Consider the following 25,858-nt stretch of genomic DNA (forward strand, 5'->3'; position numbering starts at 1 on the left):
CATTTGAGGTTTCTTCTCAACGATGAAAACTCGGTTCATTTTTCTGACCACGTAAAGGCCAAAATTAAGTTTTCAGGTAAATGGCATATTATGCATATAGTGGTTGAGGCCATTTTAGACCCCTGGATACGAGATCTTATAGTGGTGAGGCTACTGATGTAAAAGATACAGTGTTGTGTTTTCATTCCTATATGTTCCATGTGCCTTCCTTCTCCAGAAGGGATGATTTTGCGCAGTCTCCTCTGAAATCATCGTGGTATCTTCCCTTAGTGCTCACTACTTATAGGGGTATGTTATTTTTCTTTTCACATTTCAGCTCCCTTTTCCTTTTACGTAACTCTTGCACCTGTTAGTGGCGGTTCTGTAGGAACATGGGACGGTAACCGACAAACCTCTTCCCCAAAGAATAAACGTTTCCAGAGCTAGTTACTGTTATGCACCCATTCAAATAAAACCCAACAGAGTCAAAGCCCTCGCCCTTCGTGGCATTATGGTACAATAAGAAGAGGTTAATTAAAAGGACCGGAAATTTTGGAAAAGTTAATAGAGTTAAAATTGTTTGTTCTTTTTTAAATTAAAATATATATATACTACCCTCCTTCTCCTTCAGCGTCTGTTGTATATATTCTGCCCTCACATCTCTGCCATGATTTCATAGGGAAACGTGTATACTGTAAAATAAGCAGATTATAACGTGGTTCCAAACAGAATGTCTGCTTCTATCCTTAAAGCATGTATTTAACTTATTCAACCTCTGCGTTAGAAAATAAAAGTGCAGCTTATGTTCAAAAAGTACAATTCATACAAAGCAAGGTTTGAAAGTTCTGTACTTACAGTAACCTTTCAAAGGTGTGTCTTGATTAGTATAAATTCATACTGCTTACCCATTGGCTATAAGTAACTTTTTTGTTTTCAAGTCTTTAGATGACAGATCATGCTGGAGTAGATGTGCTCTTGCTTGCATAAAGACAGCTGTGCTATGGCGTTTCGTATCTCAAAAGGTAACGTGATTCAAGAGAGTGGTTTTGCTAAAGAAACTGAAGCACACTCGTCATTACATTAAAAGGTAAGAAAACAATTCTGAGAGACAGCAAGCAGAAAGGGCCCAGAATCACTGCGTGATGCTACAAGTCAACTCACCCAGTCAGACATATGTACACCAGTGTTGAATCTTTAAAATTCTACCCCAGTCTTGGCTTTAACCCCCTCCCCACACCTGCCACCCCTCCACCCACCCCCAAAAGAAAATTAAGGAGAGGAAAAAAAAAAAAAAAGCATTTATCTTCCCTCCGACAGTCAGAGACGGTTCAGAGTTGCCTCTGCAAGGGGGACCAAGTGTTGACTTTGATCTTAGGCTACAATGTGCTTTTTAAAAACAACGCAGGGAGAGGAAAATTAGACTAGTGACCAAAGAACAGCGACTTCCTGTGCTGGCAGCGCGCCTCTTCTGGGCCGTGGTTCCCACCTGTCTGTCTGTTCGCTGGGAGTAGTTCGTCCTTCCGGGTCCGTCCCTCCCTGGCTCGGGTGGGCAGCACCTCACAAAGGGTTGGCCAGCGCCTTTTTGGATCGCTTGATCATGCTGGGGTGGAACTCCGTGTGCCGCCGGGCGTGCTTGGTCAGGTGGTCGCTCCTCATGAAGCGCTTCTCACACAGCGGACAGCGGAACTGCTTCTCCCCCGTGTGGGTCCGGTAGTGGCGGGTCAGCTCGTCGGAGCGAGAGAACTTTTTAAGGCAGTCTGGCCACGTGCAGGGAAAGGGCCGTTCACCTAAAAGAAGAGAATCAGGGATACAGGTTAAAGAACGTGTAACCGAAATTCTCCAGGCTGGTCCTGGTCAACCATCCCCATGACTCAGGAAATAACTCCTTTGTGTTCTGGGCTGAATTGTGTGCCCCCCATTCATAGGCTGAAGTCCTAACCCCCAGTACCTCAGAATGTGGCTGTATTTGGAGATAGGGTCTTTAAAGAGGTGATTAATGTTACATGAGGTCATGTAATCTAATGACTGGTGTCTTTATAAGAAGAGGAGATTAGGTCACAGACTTGCAGAGGAAAGGCTGTGTGAAGATGCTGGGAGAAGACGGCCAGCTACAAGCCAGGGAGACGGGCCTCAGAAGAAATTGACTCTGCCAACATCTTAATCTTGAACTCCCAGCCTCCAAAACGGTGAGAAATAAATTTCTATTGTTTAAGCCACCCAGTCTGTGGTACTTTGTCATGGCAGCCCTAACAAAGTAATACCATGAAGAAATTGCTGAGAATCATCTTCTCTAGGTAAATGAGCTTGCTATTTGTACCCAATGGATCCCCAAGAGCCCTGGAAACTATATTTTCCAGTTTTTGTCTACACGGTTGCTGGTTTCACGAGTTCTCTCCGAGGAGTCAAAAACCTTAGCCCTTTGCTAAACTTCCTGGCATTGTACAGATGGAAGAGAACTGGGGCATCTAATCCAACCAACCTCCCACCAGAGGCAGGCATCTCCCCTTAAGCTCCTGAGTGTTTGGCCACCCAACCTCTGCCTGAGCAGTTCCGGTGGCAGAGCCCCTTACCTGCCAAGGAAGCCTGCTTGTTTCTGAGCATCCCTGTAATAAACACTCTTATTGATGTGAAACCTGCCTTCCTGCGAAGGCCATATCTTAAGTTATATTGTCTTAACACTAAAAATTAGTTTTTTCCCTCTGCCACATAATAATCCCTTAACTATCTGAAGACTGCTATCATGCCATGCTCTAATCTCTTCTGATCTAGTTGAAACAATCCCAGTTTCTTCCATATTTCTCATAAAAGAAGAACTCACATAATTCTAAAATAATAACATAAGCGCAGGCACAGCACTAAGGGTTTCACACGCATTATCTCACTGACTTCTTACAGGACACCCCACGGAGGTGGCCCATTTTACAGATGAGGCTTAACACTTGTCAGAGTTTCCACATCCCTCCCATTACGGTTGCTCTCCTCAGATTCACGCTATTGTCTCCCCGTCCCACTTAAAACGCAGCTAAGCCCGCCCTCCAGACATGATCAGGCCAGCACTGGGGGCCTCCTGACCCCTGCATTGGCAGGGGAGAGTCTGTGTCCATGTTTGTTGGGCAGGACACACACAAGCAGAAAGGCAGAAAGAGCTGCTTAAGATCAGAGTCTTGCTTGCTCTTCTTGTGAGTGACTGTCACCACCCCCCAGCTCTGAGCACCTGCCTACCTACTCCTCACACCTTTCCAAGCACAGCCCAAAGCAGCTGCTTCACAGACTCAGGACACAGACTCTGGTTTCCACAGAACTCTCCAGACACTCCTTAGGTAGGTGTGAGGAGTGAATCTTTTCTCACTCCTGTTCCCACCTTCCTGGGACCCAGAGAGAGGCTCAAAGGGCCTGGAGCTGCGCAGCGTGGTGCATCTGAGTCATCCAAAAATGATTCTTTTCCCCCAGCTTCTCCTAACCTGTGCCAGAGATGTGAAAATAAAGATAATAACAACAAAATACCTCTATCACCTTCGTGACTAAGGTTTTACTTGCTGTTCTCTAAGCAGAGATATAGCCATCACGCCATGTACAACCTACCTGCTCTTATGGGAAACCTGATGTGGGCAAAACAAATTTGTATAAACAGATTCACTATACACAGGTCTAAGTATAAGTATTTCCTCACTGAGCTCTAAGCTGCAAAGCCACAGCAGCAAAAGGCAATAGCAAGCCAGTGAGCCCTGAGCCCTACCCAAGGTGGATGATGCACGAGGATACTCAGAGGGCCAAGATGAGAGGGAGAGGAAAAGAGGAGCTTCAGACTGAAGCCTCTGAAAAATCCAATGACATGGAGTTGAAAGCTACACTTCTGCAACTTCTGTTGGATTAAAAAGCATTTTTACCCAGTTCAGCAGAACTTCTGAGCAAAAGGCAAAATGCAGGTTATCATAACCCAACAAGGTTAAGCTTCGCTGGGCAAGGACAGCATCCCGTCTGACCTCCGTGCTACTTGTGCTGTCAAGCATTTAGTAAAGGCCTCAGCTCTGTGCGCGTGTGCGCGCTGAGTCTGCTCAAACTCCAGGTCGCGCAGGTGACCAAATCCTGCTCAGAAGTTCCCAGACCACAGGAATATTTCCGGGCTATTTCTGAATCAGACTGCAGCCAAGTCCTCACTAACCCAAATGAAGAATCTATGGGAGAAGTGTTCTTTAAACATGTTATGTTAAAAAATATAATGAATAGTTAGAATTCATAGCGTGATAAGTTGTAAAAAAAAAAAAACAACAGACCAAAAACCCCTGTCTGTTGTCCCTTTCCTGAAGCCCTCTCTCCACTGCTTGAGGATTTGCTGGGGAGGAAAACAATGACAAGGAAAAGTTCTGTGTTTTCTCAACACTTGTTAGGACAGACACCCATCAGAGGTTGTTTCCTTGAAGGAGTGGTAATGTGGTTTAGTTATTCACCGGCACATGTTTCTTTCAAGCGAGTCATGAGGGGAGATTAATTTATTTGAACGGATCTGTGTCCATTGTGGGAAAAATGGGTCAGAAGACCACTCTACTGTGTGCTAAGACTGGAAAAGAAATAAGGCACCCCTTGTTTTAACAAGATGGAAGTGATAGTCAGTGGGAAATCGTCATGAAGCCTGAATCAGCTGCATGTACTGGAGATCTATTAAGCATTTATATGCTTATGATTTACAAAGATTTCAAGTGTAATCAGGGTCCATTCCCGTCGGATTCCCTTTCGGTCTAGCTTATGGCTACACACTCTTCACTGCCCCTCACAGTTGGCATGTGATTGTTCTCATTGCTTCTAATCCAGGTGCTGTCATTGACCTAGCATCCTTTTCCCTGAGTGCTTCAGAGACACAGGGTCACCCACAGAGCCCAGAGCAAATAAGAGCCAACAGTAGCCTTTGTTAGATTCATATAACGTGTATAATTCAAGCTTACAGTTTCCAAGCGTTTAAAAATAGATCTACTTGGAAGTGAGTTGCTGGTCTAAAAGCTCTAGAATCATTTTGATTTTTCTCAGATCCTTTGGAAAAGCATTAGGGGCTTTTGGTCAATGATCTAAAATCAGGGGTTAGCAAACTATGGACCATAGGTCAAATCTGACCTGCTGGAATAAACACCATTCCTATACTTAGTTTTTACCAAATGGTTGAAAAAAACCGAACAGTAACATTTTGTGGCAGGGGAAAGTTATATGAAATTCAGGTTTTCATGTCCGCATACAGAGTTGCTGGAACACAATCATACTCATTGTTTATGTATTACCTGTGGCTGCTTTTTCACTACGGCAGCAGTGTTGAGTAGTGATAAGAGATCGTACGGACCACAAAACCTAGAATATTTACTATCTGGTCCTTTATAGAAAGTTGGCTGACCCCTGATCTCAACCTGCAGGCCTGAATTTCTATCTAGTGTACACCAGAATCTGTAATTCCAAATGTCTTCAGGAGCCAGACACATAAGAAAAGTGGGTGAAATGCCAAGTATATTAGACCATGGATTGTAGAGGAATCTGGGGCCAACTGGGGAGTGCTTTCCACACATAAAGGCATTCAAATTCGACACTTGATGAAACACTGTGCCAGCCAAGCAGTGTGTGTTCAGGGGACCTGGATTCTTCTTGGGGATTTGCAATTTGCAGCCCTATGAAATCAACCACCTCTTTAACCCAGTGGAGAGTTTGCATACAACCTGTACTATAGGATGCATTTCCACATGTTAGTTACTGATAGACACATATTAAGGTATCTAGAAAAAGATACGTGTTTTTTTTTTGTTGTTTTTTGTTTTTGCGGTACGCGGGCCTCTCACCACTGTGGCCTCTCCCGTTGCGGAGCACAGGCTCCGGACGCGCAGGCTCAGCGGCCATGGCTCACGGGCCCAACCGCTCCGCGGCATGTGGGATCTTCCCGGACCGGGGCATGAACCCGTGTCCCCTGCATCGGCAGGCGGACTCCCACCCACTGCGCCACCAGGGAAGCCCCAGGCCCTTCCTTTCAGCTCAAGGCTAAGGCCCCCAAAAGAATGGTTAACCTTCTTTATACAGAACAAATCATATGGTAAAGCAACTATCAGTTAAAGAATATTTAAACTTGTCTTTCGTATTAATGAGAGAGTTACCATCCTCCTGGGGGAAAAAAATAAAAAAGGACAGACATGTACTCGTGCTTTATTTCTGGTCTTCACAGGAAAACACACCCAGAGGCAGTGACACAATAAAGTCTGCTTTACTGGAGCAGAGCTGGTAACAGCACAAGTTTCTGTGCATTCTCATTATTTATATACCACTTCCCTTCCCCTTCAGAACAAGCTCAGCGCCTCTCACTGACAGACTCAGCTCTGAGTATAAAACATACTGGATCAAAACGGCTACTGAACACTGCATCAAACGTGTAAAAGGCTTTCTTTGCAGAGACAGGTCAGGCCTCCAGAACTCTCCTGGGTCTCCAGTGGGTTCAAGAGAAGCGGAGGGGGGGCCTTCTGGCTATGCACTCGCTAACTTGATGGCTCATTGCTTTTAAGGAGCCTCCACCCTACCCGGTGATTAGTTGATGATGTCAAGTGAAGCTTATTCTTCTCGGTAAAGTCGTGAAGTGAACAGTGGTGAGCTTTCCATATAGAGGGAGAATGAGGACAAATACGGGGATTGCTAACTGGATATATCCAGCCCTGTCCAAGCTCCCCAGAGCTCAGATGGACAGCCATTGCAGTCCTGGCCTAGGGTCTCGACCCTCCCCCTCCCCCCTCTGATCCTCTCTCTTCCCCTCCCACAACTCCACAGAAGAGCCCCAAATGGGCTAAACTTAATTGGGTTTAAGAGGGTTAAAAATACCAACTCTGAAGCTTCCACTGCTTTGAGGAAAAGTAACCCAATCTAGTAAAACAAATCTAAGGGAATTGGGCCTCCTTTTCAAAATAGAACTCTAAAAATGTCAATTAATAATCATAGCTTCGCACAGATGTACAAAATCAAGGCTGTTTCTTGAGGAAAAATAGTGTTTTTCTTAATTACAAAAAAGCAACTAGGATTCCAGAGATAAAAGGATAATTTGATATTGGAAAATCATAATGATATTACATGTCATTTAATAGGTTAAATTCACCCCCACCCACACTCATATCTTGCCTTCATAAATGCAGAACAATATCTGATAAAATTCAACATCCATCCCTAATAAAAGCTTTTAGGAAAACAAAATAGTTCCTTAACAGGATAGAAAATATAGATTCAGACCTTTCCCCAGCAGGGTCAGCAGTAAAATGAAGGCCGCATTCCCACGGAAGTCAGGCAAGGCAGGAATGGACTCCTGCCCCAATCACTGTAGCTATTTAACGTTGTTCAGGAAATGCTAGTGAGTGCAATTAGATAACAAATTAAGAAGTAAATTGTGGGAAGGAGGAGGCAAAATAAGAATTACTTGCAACTGATACAACTTCCTATTTGGAAAGTCTAAGATAACAAAAGTTAAAAATGCAGAGCAGAGACTGGCACAGCACTGTAAATCACCTATGCTTCAATAAAACAATTGAAGAAAAACATGCATTCATAGGTGTAAATATACAAAAGAGCAATGGTTTTCTTATATGCTAAGCATAGTCAGTCAGGATAAGCCCACCAATAAAGTTCAGGACCTGCATGAAGAAAATCATAAAACTACGATATGAAAGGAAATGAATAAATGGGACATTTCCCATGTCCCATTGATGGCAAGACCCAATGTTCTGAATATGGCAATTCTGTACAAATTCATCTATGAAATTAACACACACCATAGAAATTCTTTTTTCTTGAACTTGACAAAATTATTTTAAAGTTCATTGGGAAGAATAAATACCCTCCACTTGCCAAGACAATTTTGGAATAGAACAATAATAAATGAGCACTTGCAATACCAGTTATTAAAATGTATGATTAAAGCTGCAAAAATTAAGATAGTGCGATACCAGCATAGGAAAAGACAAATCAGTGGAGCAGAGTCAAGTCTGAAGATAAACCCAAGACTACAGGGATGGGCATTTCAAATCAGTGAAGAAAAGAATGTTTAATTCAATAAATGGCATAGATATCTGGTAAAAAAAAAAAAAATTAAATCTGGATCCCTACCCTTATACCTTACACTTAAATTCCAGATGGAATTATTTACATTTACTGTACACGTAAATGTAAAAAATAAAACCATAAAGGTAAAAGAAAATATAGGTGAATATTTTTAGAATCCCGGAATAGGGAGAGACTTCCTAAACATGAAATCAAAGGCAGTACCCTATTTGAAGGATAGTTTTAAAATACTTAAAAATGTTAAACTTCTGCATGGTAAGATACATATGCACACACACACACACACACATAAGTAAAAAAATTTAAGAACCAGGGGAGCTTCCCTGGTGGCGCAGTGGTTGAAAGTCTGCCTGCCGATGCAGGGGACACGGGTTCGTGCCCCGGTCTGGGAGTATCCCCACGTGCCGCGGAGCCGCTGGGCCCGTGAGCCATGGCTGCTGAGCCTGCGCGTCTGGAGCCTGTGCTCCGCAACGGGAGACGCCACAACAGTGAGAGGCCCGTGTAGCGCAAAAAAAAAAAAAAAAAAAAAAATTTAAGAACCGAAACAGTGAACAAATAAAGGAAATTGCAGCCTATGACAAAAGGTTAAAATCTGTGGTACAGAAAGGACACTAGCAAATCAAAATGAATAGCCCAACTTAATAAAATTGGGCAAGGATGCAAACAAGTAATCTATAAAATAAGAACTACTAACATCCAATTAATAAATATATGAAAATATAGTCAATCTCATAAGTAATCAAAACATGCCAATCAAGACACCAATGAAATACACATCAGGCTGGTAAAAGTGTTAAAAAGTATGTTCATATACCTATCATTGATGGTGGCATGAGGAAACAGGCATGGGTGGAAATCAGAATTGTTCCAGGACCACCTGGCGATACATTTGTCCAGGAATTATTTGTGGTAACAATTAGGGAGGAACACAAAAATATAAAAGGATACCAACATTGTTTATAAAAGGTAAAGCTTGGTGACAACCTAAATGTCTAACAATAAAGAACTGGTTTAATACTTTAGTGTTCCATACAGTGGAATAATATGTGCCTGTTAAAAAGGTACTAGATTATTCTCTACAGAAGATGTTAGCAATACACGGCTAAGTGAAAAGAGCAGTGCATGATCTGCTGTGTATGTGTGTGAACTTCTAAGGAGAGGAAAAATCCTGGAAGAATATATGCAAAATATGAACAATAGTTATCTACAGGTGAGGGGATAACCTCTACTTCTTTTTGTAATTTTCCCCTATGTTTTCTGATTTTTTTAAGCAAGTACAAATTTCTTTTATAATCAGAAGTCAGAAAAGTCTTACACAAAACAAAGGTAACAACTGTTTTGATGCATATGAGTTCAAATTTTTCCACCAATGGGTTGATCAAGATTCGATTCCATTCAAGGGGTGGGTGGTTTACACTCTATTGAGAAATAGACTCCAGTGTCCAAGACCAAAGAAAGGCAAAGAATCCTTCTGCTTCCTTCTCAAATTGTTATAAAGTGAGAAACTTTCAGAGTAAGCTACATGTGTTTTCTCACTCCTCCCCCACCTCCTCCTCTCCTTCGAGAAGAGACAGGAATCTCCCTTCAGATACCAAGTGACACAGGCAGCGATGGCAGGGCTGCCCCACCAAGGAGCAGGCCCCTTAGGAAGCAGGGGGAGAAAGAGGCGCACATACACAAAGCCCAGAGCCCAGCGCAGTGTTCCTGGTGGAGCACCAGCCCACACAGTTGCCGCAACCCGAAGCCATTGACACCCCACTGTCCATTATGATCGGTCCTCCTTCCCCATGGGAAAGCAATGCTAACCTGCAGGTACAAAAATGTGAGCTTTGCTTTACTGTTTTTCATTTCCACACCCAAGTGCAGAAGCACCCATACACTTGCATCGTCTGGGTACAGCCAATTCTACATTTCCCTGCATAAATCATTCCAATTAATATCAAACTCAAAAATCAAGAAGTTAAAAGCCTCCTGTTCGCCAGAAATGTTGCTACTACCTACACAGGTAGATGTCCTAAAAAGATAAAAATTCTTGATAGCTTCAGAAGAATCCTGCCTGAATGCCATCCCAATCACATTATGGTTTGCTCCTGGCCTCTCTTCTCTGAATCCCTCTTGTGGTTTGGTTTCCTTTTACATTTCATTTGTTGATACAATGGACTCACTATAGAGTCTGGATGTGAGATTTTACTTCTTGGTCCCTGTGATTATCTGTGGAAAGCAGCCTGTCTCCATACTTGAGGTTCTGAACTGGGAAGTGGGTGTCTGTAACGTCTGCCATGCAGTACTTCCTCACCGGAAGCTGGTGCCTAGCTATTTGGAAGCAAGCCTGTCCGAATATTGCTTGCACATTCCCAACCTCAACTGATCTGTGAGATGGCACATGTGCCAGGACCTCAGAAAGGAAGACAACAGACAATAGAGTCTTGCCTCTTTAGGTTCTCAACCCAGCAAGAGATATATCATTATGCCTTGATGTCTCCATTACCTGGCCCCCAGCTCAGCCACTCTGAAATGGCAGAGACGTAAGGTGACCTACCCACGTCCACACAGCTAGGTCCAGGCCCAGATTAGCCAATTCCCACGACTGCATTCTTCCTCCCATCCCAGCCTGTACTGCCTCTGCCCAGTTCTTTGTGGAAAAGAGAAATAGTAAATAACCTACTAGGCACTAAACATTGAACAGGATATGTAAGTCTGATGGCAAAGCTATGCTGAGAACGTAGATTCTTTGAATCTTTGCATTCTGGGTTATGTTTATGACCACCTTAATTCAAACCCATCCTGTTTCAGATGAAGCCAACTCAAGAGAGCCAATGACTCGCCCAAGGACATCCTTAGAACCAGTTTTCAAATTCTAGCTTCAGTTCTGAGCACTGAACGAGATTAGAGGTGAAAGCAGAACACAGGCCTTAACTAAATGTAGAGACAGCCTTTTCCGTGTTTTTCTAATCCACTTACTCCCAGGCCCTCCTTTCCAGATGCATTGCCTCGGGGAGGGAAGAGACAGTTTAAAACAAGTAAGTTGCTGCTAAGCTTGAGGTTTCAAAATAGAGCTTTAAAAATGTAAAGCAGACCCTGAAATCCTCAAATTCTCTTAATTTGCCAGAGCTTCGTAGCAAGACCTGAGCTATAGGGAGAGAAACTGGAGGAGCTGTGTTTAGGGAACAGATACAGAGGTCTGAGAAGTGCAAGCGTTCTGGACTCTCCTATTAGAAACAGTCTTGGGCAGTCCCAGAGGCCGACCACTGCTGCCTGGCCCACGGCATGCCTGGAGCCTGTCTGAGCCTCTCTAGGGAAGTCGCCACACACACCAGGGCACCTGAGGAGCTGGGTAGCCACGCTGAGAAAAGGGTCTCAAGTGTTTGCCTAAGTTTCCACCCCTCCTAATGTTTCATCTGAGGACCAGGACCCAAGCTGGTATAGGGCACCCTGGGGGAGACCAGCAAGGTCAAAGGATGGCACGCAACACGGACAGCCCTTCCATGATGCCGGAAGAAGAGGTGAGGCTCTTGCCCACCAAGTAGATCACTCCCAGGAGAAAGAAAGGCAAAAGGAGAGACAGAGAGAACTCTGATTTTGTGACTATGTACCCAAAAGAGAATAAAACTTAACACAAAAGAGACTGAGAGACCCCAAATTGCCAAGATAAAGTTTGTCCACCAACAGCAGAAATGGTGGGGAGGGCAGGGGGGCTCAAGAGAACTCAGTTCTCTTTGGCTCAGAAAAGACAATGAGCAAACCAGGAAGACACAGGAGGCTGTTGTCTGGTTAGTGGATGCCTCCTCTACCTGCCACTCAGGTCACGGCACTCGCAGTGACCCAGAGTGACTAGTGACGGTGCTCCAGCATCAGGTTTCCAGCTGTTTCTCTCCGGGCTCAACCTCTGTACACTGCTGGCATGAGAGTAAGGCTGCAATGACCACAGATCCTACTCACACATGCCACATGCGCCATCAACACATCATTTTTCCAGCTTTTACGGAGTGAGCCACTAATTCATACAGTCTGGTGTTTGTCACCAAAGACCACGAAGAACGGCAGGGTTGAGCTGTCCAGCTCTTACCAAACAGCCCCTGCCTGACTCCCTCAGCCCTCCTGGGGCAGGCGTTCCTGGACAGCGCTTTGAAGTTTGGGAGCAAGCAGGGCACTGAGAAAACATGACTCAGGTCAGAGGTGCAGACTGTCTCTTTCACACTGGGAACCCCCGCTTCGGTGGGCAATGCTCAGCAGACAAGCATCCTGTGGCTGGCCATGGGTATGAATTGCAACACCCACGGGGGAAAGCAGCTGTTTGCTTGTCATTCTGCTTATTTTCATTAAAACAGCAATGGTACAAAACTACTGTAGAATTATGACAGCATAGGGATTTAAGTCATTTTTATATGTTTTTTTAAGTTATTTTTAAGATCTAATTTTTGCCTCTTACGATTTATTGCGGTGTTTTTGGGCATTACGTACACCGAATAGATTTCTGAATCCCATTGGGAACCACCATATAAACAGCTCGTCTTTGTAAAGACAAGGCCTCTCTCTATTAGCACACAGGGTGACAAACGTTCATGTAAACACAATTCATTTCTCTGGGCATTAAAACAGACGACTGGAATTAAGACCAAGTGAACGGTGCCACTGATCACATTGTTGCCGCTATACGTGTTCCGTGTGAGGTTTTGGGTACTGGCTTCTAGAACATCCACTGAGCAGGGCCTATGGGGCTGATCCTGACGATAAGAAATACGTGTTGAAATAATCTATCTTTTACAAAGAATATTTAGTATACAGTTATCTTATAGGTTGAACTCCAGAGAGAGTTCAGAGCTCTTTCTCTTCAAAGGGGAGAAAAATGAGAGAAATTGTTGTCATACTAATCTGTCTCTCATTTTGTCAAACTCTGCCTTTGGGAATATCCTGTCTGTAGTTCTAAATGGGTGGATCGAATGAACAGCTGCTGGTTTTGCCTGTCTGGCACCTATTGCCTCTTTGGGGTGATAAACAGCACACCTTGAATTTCCTTTTGGAAACCATTCCTTCCTCACTCTGAGTTTACGTAATTCCAGGCGGGCGACCCCACATCCCAGGCCCAGAGGTTGGATGTGACCCAGCTGTGCCACAGTGACTGAGTTCAGGGACAGGCACAAAATTCTGTGTTCTGAAGCCTGAAGCCTGGGGCTTTTGCTGGAATCACTAGGAAAGGGGAACTGTCTTTCCACAGGGCTTGCTGAATTGGCAGGATGGAAGTCCGAACTGCTGGCAGCTATCTTACCACCGTTCAGAGACAGCCTGCGGGTGAATGAAGCCAAAGCAGAGGAGAGCAAGGCTGGGCCAGGGAGAGAGGAAGGCACTGACCACCTGTATCCAGAGATCCCTAACACTAGAGTGACCCCAAAGGCGGCGGAAATGGCAACCTATGAAGTTCTCATTTTTACTAAGCCAGTCCAAGTTTGGGTTCTGTTCCTTACAACCAAGAGGCTTGATTAAAACAGCTGTGGACCCACAAATGGGATCTTTTTCAATTGGAAGGATGAAGGTTCTGGATAGCTACTGGAAAATACAGGATAGGTTTGGCCAGGTCCATGATTTCTGAAGGTATTCCTCACCAAGCTTCATAAAAACAAACCAGAAGCCAGAGCTAGAACCCAAGAGTAGAGACAATGGTGGCTTCGGGGCCAAATCCAAGAGAGCCATGCAAAACACAGGGTCTCTTACTACTGGCAAAAACCCAAGGAGTCCTCGTCAACAACCATTCATGGTGCAACTCCAAGCACCTAGAAACATAGTAGGAAAACTTCAGAGTAACCTTGGACTAAGTTAACTAACTCCAATTCCTCCTATAAAATGAGAATAAGAGTACCTTCCTATCGCATAGGACTTCTGCGAGTTTAAATGTAACAATGTGTGTAAACCATCTGGCTTGGAACTTGGAGTGTAATACATGCTGGATACTTCATTATTGTCACTATCAATAGCATTATTACTAGTATTAATAATTTATAATTATTATTACTATCAACACTATTATTATCCACAACATTCACAGTACCTGCTGTCAACATCTAGCACACCTCTTTGCATGTAACAGTTACTCGATAACAAGTATTATTTAAATGAATGAGCTGCTGCTGGATTAATGTGGAACTGTAAACAAAAATTCTAAGCACCTCAAGGGCTTCTGGCCAACACATGTAGATTATTTTTAATTGTAATACTTAGTATATGGAGACACTGTGCTAAATGCATTAAATACCTCATCTGAATTAAGTTTCATAAAAACTCTATGAATACATAATTACTGAACTCCATTTTACAGATGGGAAAACTGAGGCTCAGAGAGTTCTCATAATTAGAAAGTGGCAGAGGCAGGATTCAAACACAGGTCGGAGGGACCCCTAAGCCGGTGTTCTACTGGCTCTACCTACTGCCTCCCTGCTGAAGGTAGAGACCTCTCTGGAGACCCCTCATCTTCAAGTTCCTTAGGGTGGCCTGGTTTCCTTCTCACAGGCCTTACTCTGCTTTTCTGACTGCCTCTGTCTCATCAAAGCTGGCTCCCTGGAAGGGAGAGATGGTAAAAATCTCCATCTCTCTGATGAAAGAGGATCTGTAAGATTCCTTCCAGTTATTAAATGTCCATAATTCTCAGGCAGGATTTTTGTGCTTTTGTCTATTGCCTGCCTCACTGCCCCACTTCGGTTCAAGTCAGGTCCTCTGGGAGGCACTTCTAAAACAACGGAGACTCGCCACGGAAAAACGTTCACACTTTGTTTAATACAAAATACTGCTGCCTGCTTTTCAAATCCTTGTCATTAGTTTTGTATGACTTAAGCTCCCGTCTCTTTATTTTAATCTATTTAAATAAAGTCCTCACTTCAAAAAAAAAACAAAAAAAGGGCTCAATCAGGGCCGAATTCCATTCTGCTGTTCAAATTTGCGATCATTTTCAATTTTGGTTAAAAAAAAAAATTCACATGCCCAGTGGTCCTGGGCTTAGATGGTGAGCTTACTGGTTCTTGCAGCTCTAGAACCTTCAGATTTCAGATCCAGATGTTCAATGCTCATCTCAAGACTCGAAAGGCTGATAAACTGAGATTACAAGGGAAGCCTGCGGGTGCACCGTTGTAAACATGGGCTTTAATCACAAATAGAAAGGATGCCTTGGAAAATCCCACGCATGAAAAATGGATGCCTCTCACTCCCTTACTGGGAAAGGCATTCTCTATGAATAATAACTAACGTTAGTCCTATTATTTGCTGAGGGGACCATTTGAGGCTGGGATAAGACAAATGTCTACTCCTGGCCTTAAAGCACCAAAAAGGTATTAAAGTTTCGGGAGGGCTCCAGGAAGGGAGGAGTAGGAAATCCCACAAGCAATGGCCTTGGCCGCTCCCATAATAAAAGGGCAGAGCTTCCCCCACCCCCACCCCCCCCCACCCCCACACCCCCACCCCCGACTGACTCCCCCTCTGCCCTTTCACTCCGTTAATTTGGTTAATGCAAAGCAGCTCTTTAAACCAAGGTTAAAACAAAACAAAAAAATGTTAACCAGATTGAAAAATCCTCAGGAGACCATGGGGGAAAGGAATCCAAACCTAAGAACTGCAAAGAATTCACAGTGAAGGAAGATCTCCATTTGGCTAAGCTCCGGCCTGGAGCACTTCAACTTCCAAGGACCCCATGTCCTCATTGTGCTGCTGAGGAAACTGAGGCTCTGGTAGCTTCTACGCTCTGCCCAACGTTACGTGCCTGCCAAGGCAGAGAGCCAGACTTTGAACCCTGGTGGTGTGCTTCCAAACCCTCCAGAGCACCCCCAATGCTTCAATGGAACAATCCTCATCTATCTGAGAGGGTTAAAAAAAAAAAGCATTCACTTTTTTACAGACAAAATGATGGATGTGATGACCTCTCAAGGTCACTTCCAACATCCAAATTCTATTCTTTTGATACTAACAACTGCTTACACCAAATGCTCTGAGTTGGGCTTAGGCCTGTGACTAACTTCCCAACAAAAAGTGGGGCAGAGCAAGAGACAGGACTGCTCAAAGACCACAGCAGAGGATCCCATTTCTTTCCCTTTTTAACTGTCTGTGGGCTTTTCTCCTTCCTTTGCCCCTCCTTTTTGCATGTGTTGCATAGAAACAGAAACTGCCTTTGTACCAATTACTAGGCACTAATTTACGCTCTTCAGTGGGGGCGGGGCTTGCTGGAGAAACATTAGGAAAAGGTGGGAGGGTCGGACGTGGGGGAGGATTCTAGCAGCAGAGGCCTGGAATGCTGCAAGCTCTTTCTCCAAGCCTGAGAACAGACAAGAGGAGGAAAGAAAATTTAAAAAGTAACTGGAAAAAATTTTTGGAAGACTACCAAAATTGACAAAGCTGGCTTTTCTTTTCTTTTTTGTAAATCAAGTATGCTCACGATCATAAGGCATTCTGAAATCAAAATGATGGTCAAGAAATCCGACTCTAACCAGGGCACCACGTCAGGTTGCTTTAGGGGCTCCTGAACGAGTGAATACTGGGAAATCACCCACCCACTTTTTTTCTCAATGAGCTTTTTAAGGAAGACCATTGTCAGCCACTTTCCCAATATGTCACATGATGTTTCTCCCTGGGAAGTTAAATCGGGGAATTTCCCACAGACATTGCAGAATGACTAGTTCCTAGGATAAGCGTCAACAGTTGAGCCAGGAATGTATATCTGACCCTTATGTTCAGAGTCTCAAGAATTGATTTCCCTCAGGTTACATCTTTGCGTCTGAAGGTAATGGGGTGTTACCGTCAAAACAGCACGCTGTGGACTCTGGTACCTCCCTCCCTGACCCAGGCTCCACTTGCATTCCTCCCCTCTCTCTTCTCACCACTCACAGATTTGAGAGGAAAATCACGGGAAACAATGGTTTCAATCTGTAATTCTACCCCACTTGTATTTTCTGTTGTGAGACAGTAATCCCGCCAGCAGCAGCAGTTCTTCTAAGGCAACCCCGCTTTGTCTTGCTAGGGCAGCTAGGTGCAGGATGATGAAGGATGGGGTGGTGGGGGGAGGGAAGTGAGGAGGGAGCAACTGGTCCTTCCTACCTCCAGGACCAGGAATAACGAGCTGTTAGGACCCCTCACAGGCCTCAGTCCCCAGGGTGAGATTACAGCAGTGAGCTGGGGCTCAAGCAGCTGTGGGCCATCTTTCCTTGGAAGCAAGGGAGCCTCTAGCCTCTTGTCTGAAACCCAGAAGCAAACCCTGCAGGACACCTTTGCAATTCTTAGACTCCTATCATCCTCCACAGCTAGAGCCTGTTTGCAGTCCTTTGCTCTCATTTTTTCCCGACAGGTTACATGAGCCTGGGTCTAGACAGTCTCACTGGGGATGGGGATGGGGGTGAAATCGCCCCCACAGGGCAAAGATTGTCTCTTTGGCAGGTTATAAAAGTCTTAGCTATTACAATGGTTTGTGGCCTTATAAAGGGGCACAGTACATAAGCAGCTCTACGGTATGTCTGTGGTACTAAAATGTCAGGGGGAGGACAATTATAGGGGAAAAAATGGCTAATCTCCTTAGGGGAGAGAAAGTGGAAGAAAAGGTGGCAAAACGATGATCTATGCAGGCCCCACTCAGACTTAACTGTAAATACATCTTGGATGAAGCATGTCAGACTATAAAATACCACTCTACATCACTTTGGGGAGCATTATGGAAAGAAGAAGGGGGCAGAGAGGTGGTTTCCTTCAGGACCAAGGCACAGGGCCTCCCTTCTACTCAGGAAGAGAAGAGCAAGTGGGAAAGACTGGGCAGGGGCGAATTAATGGGCTGCCCAGAGGCCATTTCAACACCCTGCCCTGTCCCTCAACCCCTGCCTCCTGGGTAACGGAAGTGGGTTCTTCTCATACCTCTGATGGTACTAGACTCTCCCGAACCAAAAAGTTGACTCTAAAGCTTTTTGTAGCAATTAAGGAAGAAGAGTTCACGAGGCACAGAGCAGGCCTGGCTCCTGTATAAGCAAACTTTTAAAACTTTAGTCTCAGGGAAGGAAATCCGCCTGAGTTAGAGCTAGCCAGTGATGGACGTTGCTAGAGGGGCCAGAAAATCTATTTCCTGTTTGGAGGATAACTTCCATGGTGGGAGCTACCCAGGTCCCCTCCACCAGATATTATAGGTAGCCCAGAGAAATGTTCAAACAGGATAAAGAGAAACAGAAGCAGCCACTGCTGGCTGCTTTTGCAGCTCTTGTCTTTCCTTGTTTTTCATGAACTTCCTTCTGCCCTATTAAAAAAGTACGTTGTTTTAAAATTTTTCCCACAAAACTGGGGTGTGCTGATTGGGATTTAGGGCTTTCTGGTTTGCAGAATCCTGTAAGCAGTGCCCTTAAGCTCAACCCACTGTCACCATTTGGGGACAGCTGATTTAAGTCCCTCCAAAAAGATAGTAAAATTGTACCCGGCATGGAAGTAAGGCCTAAGGTTTCTATCACTGCGATGGCAACCTAGCATGACTCTACATCAGCTGGTTCTGATGACTTTTGAGCTGGAATTTGGATGCAGTTGTTTACCTCTCCAAAAGATTCCCCCATGTGTCTATGTGTGCGTGGGTGTGCCTGTGTGCATGCGCAGGGTGACCACAAAGTTAGGAAACTTGGGATAATCCTTTTTTCTTTTTTCTTTTCGCGGTCCTAGAGAGGCTGAGGGGACGTGGGAGAGGGTCTGGGGAGTCAGTGGGTTTGGGTGTGGGTTTGTGGAGGCCAATTTGGGGTGTGTGCTCAGAGGTGGGGGGTGGCGTGTGGATGTGAGGTGTGCCAAGATAAACTTAAAGTGGGTTGCATTTTCAAATAATAAGCTCAGTATGTTTTCAGGAAAAGTACTCCAATGGGTCTAATACTTAATCAGAAACAATAAATACACTCTAAAGTGTCCAAAAGGTCTGGAGACAGAAAAGTTCATATTCCTTGTACTTTTTCTCAGATTAACCATGGATCCACTGCTTAAATTTTAGAGGTACATCACCTGAGAAGACATCTGATCTAGAGGGTGAAGAAAAACAAACTGAACACAGTATTAGAAAATGTAAAGTACTGTACTACTTAAAAATAAGTTTCTTCTATGTTTCCTGATTTTAAGCTCTGCCCAGTACACACAAACTATTATCTTTGCACAAGAATCCAAGTTCAGAGATAGTACCCTATCTTGTGGATTGAGAAACTGAGGCTCAAATAGAGAAGAGACTGCAAACTTAAATGCCAACAGAGACCATGTAAATGATTAAAATAAGGGACACTGCCTCATATAAAGAACCGTCAGTTCAAGCCAATTGTTGCTGGGCAGGAATTCAGACGCAGTATTGCCAGTTCATTCGATTTTTCCAGAGAAGCCAGAAATCTGGATTTGTGTGGAAATCCTGATTTTTCCATGTTAGTAACAAAATCTTTACAAACCCTGTGCTAGTCAAGCCAAACAAATTTGCAAAGCAAATTCCGCAGCAGACCTCTAGTTTACAAACTCTGAACTAGGTTAACATCTCACAACTGGGAAACAGAAGGACAAATCAGAACCCACCTCAGTCCACCTCAAAGGGGTCTTTTCTCTTAGGATACTCTAGAAATAACTGCACTGAACTAAACACAATTTTAAGTGTCTCAACTTCTAAAGCCACTGGTTCTGGAACTTCCCAGGTGGTCCAGCGGTTAAGACTCTGCGCTTCGATCCCTGGTCAGGAAAGTAAGATCCCGCATGCCATGCAGCGTGGCCAAAACAAATAAATATATAAATAAAGCCACTGGTTCTATAAAAGTGGCATCTGTATGAGACTCTAGGAGGACAGGAGCAAGCAGCAGGAGGGATTCTGGTTGGGCCACATTGTGCAGGGGGGGTGTGGCTGGAATTTTAGTTCTTAAAAAGTCTTCACAAAATACAGACATTCCAATTGCTATCTCTTGACCATCTTCTGGGTTTAATACCAGCAAAAAATAGAAAAATTTTAAAAAAAATTTTCAATCAAGATGCTACCCCACCCTAAAGACAATCTAACTGGAAGCTGAATGGGAAACTTCCAAATGCATGAGACCTCCTACGAGTCTCTTATTTAGAGTATCCCTTGCACACACCTTCTCTAGCAGGAGTACACTTCTGACAGTCTTTACAGAGGCTGAGGTTTTTGTCCAACCATGTCCTAGCATTACAGAGCCCCCAAACATAAATAAGACACCTGCAATTACCACATCACTAGTTTCAAAAGACTGACTGTAGCATATAAAATGGGATTAACACTTCACTTCGTTTTCCACTCTGGACTGTGTAAAAGGTTCTCCTGAAACAACTGAGCTCACTTGCCTCATGGAGAATTAAAGAGCAGCGTGCGTGCACGCACACATTAGCAGCCATTTCTATATGCCTGAGAAAATCACTCAGCAGAACGGCCCAGAATGCTCTTCTGAGTTGGACAGACTCAGGGAGCTAACAGAGAAGCTCCGCAGGCCTCCCCAACTGCACAACTGGGCAGCTCCCTGAAGGAGAAAGTGCCTTTGCTCAAGGTGGCAGTGGGTGTCCCTGTGAGCTGAACTCTGGGAACATGGCTGACACAGCCAGGCCCGCCCAACAGCTGTTGGTGAGTAACACCCTCTGGTTAATATACCCCTACTTCACCCTGGGAGCCTCGCTAAAGGTCACATCCCCCAAGCCAGGCACATCAACCTTACAGACACAAACTTTAAAATGTGCTGTTTTACGGCAACCTAGATGACAACCGCAAAGAGAACCTGATTTTGCATTAACCATGAGGAGGAAATTCAGCTTTACTCCTGTGCCAGCAGCCACCTCCACAAGAAGCACTTTCCAAAGGAAATAAAATATGAGATGCAGTTACGTGGCCTCTCTTTAAATAAGCAAAACCAAACCAAACCAGCCAATGATCATTTTGAAACCACAGGCCCAGGGCCTCATCTTAAAAGTACCAACAATTACACCAAAAAACGACAATACTTTCCAAGTAACTCCAACAACCTCCTCTTAAACATGGTGTTATAGGACAGAGGGAAAGGAGTTCATGAGAGGACCAAGCACTGTGCTTCCTTATCAGAACAGCAGCTGTAAAGGAACCTTATTAAAGATGGGGAGACAGCATGGTCAAGTGTGAATGCTTTCCAACTTTTTCTGAATATGTGAAACAGAACCAACAGAATTGGCTGACCAAGGTTCCTATAAGTCTCCAAAGCCCATTTTATACTGCAGATGTCTTACCAGCCACATGCATCTGATCAGCCCTGCCTTTGGCTCTCCCTGGGAGAGACCCTTCCACGGGGCCTCCAGAACATCCCAACGTTCATTATCATCAGCCTTGACCTCCGGCAAGAACCACACCTCCTCACTAACTGCTCTATTCAGGGTGGCGGGTGCGACCTAAATCACGTGGGAAAAAATCCACTCTGAAATCTCATTAAAAAAGCTAACTAGTTGTGAAGTTAACCAACCATCACTTGATCAAACTTCTCTGCTGCCTGAAGCAGTGTTATTTTAAACCTCTCTGGGGACTCTTGGCCAAATTTAAAACCACCTTGGCAGGCCCTGAAAAGTAGCAAGCATACAGCTAACCGAGCCCTTAGTCATCCCTAAAAGGTTCCATATAATGTGCGCCGCTTCTCCAGGTTTCGGCCACTTCGCGGCAATCCCACAAGACAGTAAAATAAAAGATACGCCATTTGACTGTGCCCCCCAACCCCCGCCAGCGTCTGTCCAAGTGGGGTGGCCCCAGAGTCGCCGGGTGCGGGAGTCCTGGGGGGGGCGGGGCGGGACAGGGGAGGGGCGGCACCACTCCCCATGAAGCCACGCACATCGGCTGGCACTCGGCACTCACTCTGCCCGCCAGGTTAAGGCTCTCCGTGGCTTCTAGAGGCTGGGGACGATTAAGGACTGAGCTTTCCGTCTCTAACCGGTTCAATCATTTTAAAGAGTTAAACAGCATCTCATCCTAAGTATTTGCACCCTTTCGGCCGAGCGTGGTGTCCTTTAACGCCCAGGAAAAGGCTGCCCGGCCAAAGGTTAACTAACCCGAGAGTTGGGTGGGAGAGGGAGACGCCGCTAACCTGTATGCACTCTGTAATGGGCTTTGAGATGGGAGGATTTTCCATAGACTTTCCCACAGCCACTGTAGGGGCACTTGTGCCTCTTTTCGGAGGCGTGTTTCCCCTTCGCAGCCACTCCAGGGTGGAGGAGGGAGAGCGGGCTGGGCGCGCTGCCAGGATCCTGTCTCTCCTCCGGGCTGTGGGAAGGACTCGACCCAGATTCGGTGGTCACGTCGCTGTCGGATCCCATATCCTCATCTGGACTCTCCAGGCTGTCGCTGCACACCGAGGGGGTCTGGATAGGTCGATACTTGTTCAGGTCCAACAAGCTCTTGGCGATGGTGACCAGCGTGCAGTAATCCTTCCAGGTGTCCCCCGGGTCACCATGCTCCTTGGTCACCTCGCGCTCAGGTAGTCGCAGCCGCTCGGCGTCCGGAGCGCCCCCATGCTCCGGCACCGCAGCGCGGTTCGAAATGGAAACCAGACACTGGGCAGCCACGAAGTCCATGTAGGCGGCCGCGGACATGGTGCGGGCGACAGCAGCCCCGGAGGCGCGGCCAAACTTGGCGGTGGCTGCGGAGGTTCAGCTCGCCGTGCCCTGGCCTCGGACGACGAGCGCGGCGCGGCGCGGCGCAGCGGCCAAGGGGGCGGGGGCGCGGGCGCGGGGCGCTTCCGACTCGCAGGAGCGCCGAGGCGACCTCAGCCCCTCATCTTTACGTAACCGGCAGCGCCTCCGCACGCAGCATCCACGGCCCCGGGCTCCGCCGCGCTGCCGCCTCTCGCCGCCTCCGGTGCCCAGAGCCGGGCGCAATCCGCCCGACGGGCGCGCAGTCTGCTCCGAGCCGGCTCCCCTGGAAAGATGCCACACGTGGCGGTCGTCGCAAGTTTATTCGACCGAAAACGCCCCGAGGCGCTGGGAGAGGAAACTGCAAGAGAGGTACACGCCCTCGGCCGCCTTTTCAGTCCAGCCAAAGCCCTAGGACATTCACCCAACCACCCGGACGTGGGTGGCAAGGGCCGGACCAAGCGCCAGGTCTAAGAGACACTTTTCCCCCAGTCCACTGACGGCTTCTGAGCCCCTGCTCTTGCCGGTCCGCACCGTTCCGGCATTCTCTCGCTCAGTAACAATTTCGCAGAATCCCATCACGTCACAATCCAAACCCCCTCCAATTGGCCAGTGGGGAGGGTGATTCAACTCTGTTTACTTTCTTCCTCTGCCAGTCAGAACAGTCTTTCGGTGGAGAGGTGCGTCTAGAACTGAGGCGTGCGGCCAATCCGACAGTTCTGTTTCGATGCCTCGTGCTACCTCTACAGCCTCGAACGCTGACATTTAAAAGGGTAACAGCCGGGAGGCTGGAAAGGAGCAGCCGCGCATCTCTGGGAGTGTCTCTCAATCCCTTAGCCGGTCCAGGCCTCTTGGCTCACGTTCCAGCTTGCGGAGCTGTGGGATACACCTTCCCTACTCGGTTGCGTTCCTTCTTACGACAAAAGAGAACTTCAGTTTCATTTTCCAGCTCGCAAACAGTTAAGTGACTTCCTGCAAACGCTACAGTCCCAGCAACCAGTCTTCCAATCAAAAGTAAGTTGGTTGATGTCACTGACATTGGCTCAGCCAATCAGAAGGGCATTCCGAAGGCCAGCGCTGCACACTTGTAAACGCGAAGAGCTGTAGTGAAACTGAACACATCCTTGTACTTTGTGTTGCTGATGGGAAAATCGAGATATGTATGGGAGGGCAGTGGTGATAAATAAATGCAAAGTGAGTCAATAATTTAAAAAAACAACAACTAAATATGTCAGGCCAAGTTGCTCAAGAATAAACACAAATGAGAAAGCATCAATTCGTTTTTCCGTTTCGGGATGCAGCATACTTTGGGGCAGATTTTTAATAATTCTTCCACCCAATACATTAACTATGACTAATTCATCTTAAAAATGCAGAGCTGACAAAAGTTCTGTTTTAAAGCATAGTCCTTCTTCTGTCTGGCTAGTCTTACTTTGAAACGCTTCATCTTTTCTTTTGTGATACCTCAATTCCTCTCCTTCCCTCGTGCAATTTATTCTAAGGAAGCTGTTTTTGTTTTGTTTTGACGCTATTGTAACCTCCCTAAAATAAATGGAGACAAAAATCCCTGCATAACTTTTAAAACTTTAAAAACAACATTCTTAGCTCATTTTCTTTCCACAGACTCCTGTGGGATGTTAGGGCGTGTATCCCTTCCCTCACTTAACAGATATGAAGACTGAGACGCAAGAAAGTGACTTGTGACAGAACTCCATTGAAAACATAAATCTGATTCCTAGCTCTTCGGGCTTCACAACTGAACTCTTTTGGTTTTGTGAAATATTAACTCTGCTTAACAGATTCTTAAGAACTGGAACCAGCCAGAGATCCTTAGCCATTGAATATTGTGGCATTACTTGATTAACAATTAGTATGACTCTTAGAGTCTGATTAACTATGTTCGCCTCTCCCTCTGTAGGAATGATGGGGTTGTTTTCCATCTTGATAGCTGAGAAAAGAATCTATCTAGGGCCAATGTCTCTTCCAGGAGGTGTACTATCCGCAGAATTGATTAAAAATACATTTATTTTCCTAAGTGGGTGTGAGGGATACCTGTTTCTCTGTGATGTAGATCCAGTGAGGTCTAACCATACCCCCCACTGGCGATTAGCCTTTGTTAAGGTTTGGGAAAGTTACATCAGGTTCTTGGTCTCTAAAGGAAGGGTCTCAAATTTACCCTTCTAGTTTGAAGTCTACAGTAGTTTATTTCGACTTTGCTTTTAAAGTGGTACAGAAAGATCCTGCAGTAGGTGACTACACGGGAAAGGGAAGCTTAGAAAGGGGGTGCTGGTCAACTAAGAATATCATCGTCACCATCCTACTAAGGTAGGTGGTAGGTACATGTAAAGTGAAGCCATCTTAGAGTTCTTGTATTCCAATCCCCTTAATTTTAGAAAAGAATTCACTGAAGCCCAAGGGAGTCTGCCTACTTCATGATTTTTCTGGGACAAACTCTGTCCCCAAGGATACAAGATCAGTTAGAAATTTCACATTTGCTTGCCTCTTTAAGGTCCACCACAAATACCAGCAAGATCTCTCCAGGACTCCCATGAGCACAGCCTATACAGTCTCTCAGATTTGCATTGTAACTGGCATTGCAGTGGGCACCTTCAGAGAGCAGAAAGCCCTAGAGTTAACATCGGGGTTATTCCAGAAAAGAAGGAAAGTTTGTATCTTTCCTTGAAGATTGTAATCCAGGAACTTGAATAAGTCAGTCATCATAGGTTTTTGTGTTTTTTTCTATGTAGACTTACTTCTTGCCCTCTTCTCTTTAACTCCCTTTAATTTAATTTTGTTTGGAATGGACATAAACCCTGAACTCTTCCAACTCATTCATTTCAGAGCTATACAAGAAAGTAATAAAATACAACTCAGATTTCATTTACATGAATTTCTCTCACACACTTAAAAACATAACTACTACTTGATTTAGAATATCTTTTTAAACCCAACAATTCTAGAACTGTAGACTGCTTTCTCCTTTTTCTCCTCTTCCACGTATTCACTCTCCAGATATTTATGTTTCTGTCAGTGAGTTAGGCATGGGGGAATACAGAAATGAAAAGGCAGTCTGTCCTCAATGAGGCTTATATGTTAAAAACAACTATAGATATAGATAGATACAGATATCTCACAAGTAATAATTCCTACATCAGGATTTTTTCTTGTGTTTTCAACAATAGGATTTCCTTTCTGTACTAGAGTGCATATTATAATTTAA

The 25,858-nt window shown here is 45.2% G+C and overlaps 1 protein-coding gene across 1 annotated transcript; it reads right to left on the bottom strand.

The window, feature by feature from the left end:
* Positions 1–1,232: 1,232 nt before the first annotated feature.
* Positions 1,233–25,085, bottom strand: KLF9 (KLF transcription factor 9). The gene is made up of 2 exons (XM_079926770.1): positions 22,095–25,085; positions 1,233–1,766 (listed from the first exon to the last, which is right to left on the bottom strand). Exons 1-2 carry the CDS (start codon positions 22,597–22,599, stop codon positions 1,537–1,539), a joined length of 735 nt encoding a protein of 244 aa, XP_079782896.1. The 5' UTR covers positions 22,600–25,085; the 3' UTR covers positions 1,233–1,536.
* Between the last annotated feature and the right edge of the window lie 773 nt (positions 25,086–25,858).

The sequence above is a fragment of the Stenella coeruleoalba genome, assembly GCF_951394435.1.
Source record: "Stenella coeruleoalba genome assembly, chromosome: 7".
Lineage (NCBI taxonomy): Eukaryota > Metazoa > Chordata > Mammalia > Artiodactyla > Delphinidae > Stenella > Stenella coeruleoalba.

What these genes read in the sequence shown, in the direction of transcription:
- KLF9 (XM_079926770.1), bottom strand. Translation starts at nt 22,599, where the DNA reads ATGTCCGCGGCCGCCTACATGGACTTCGTGGCTGCCCAGTGTCTGGTT. An exon ending in CCATTACAGAGTGCATACAG is followed by an intron (nt 1,767 to 22,094) that starts GTTAGCGGCGTC and finishes CTCTTCTTTTAG; the next exon opens with GTGAACGGCCCTTTCCCTGC.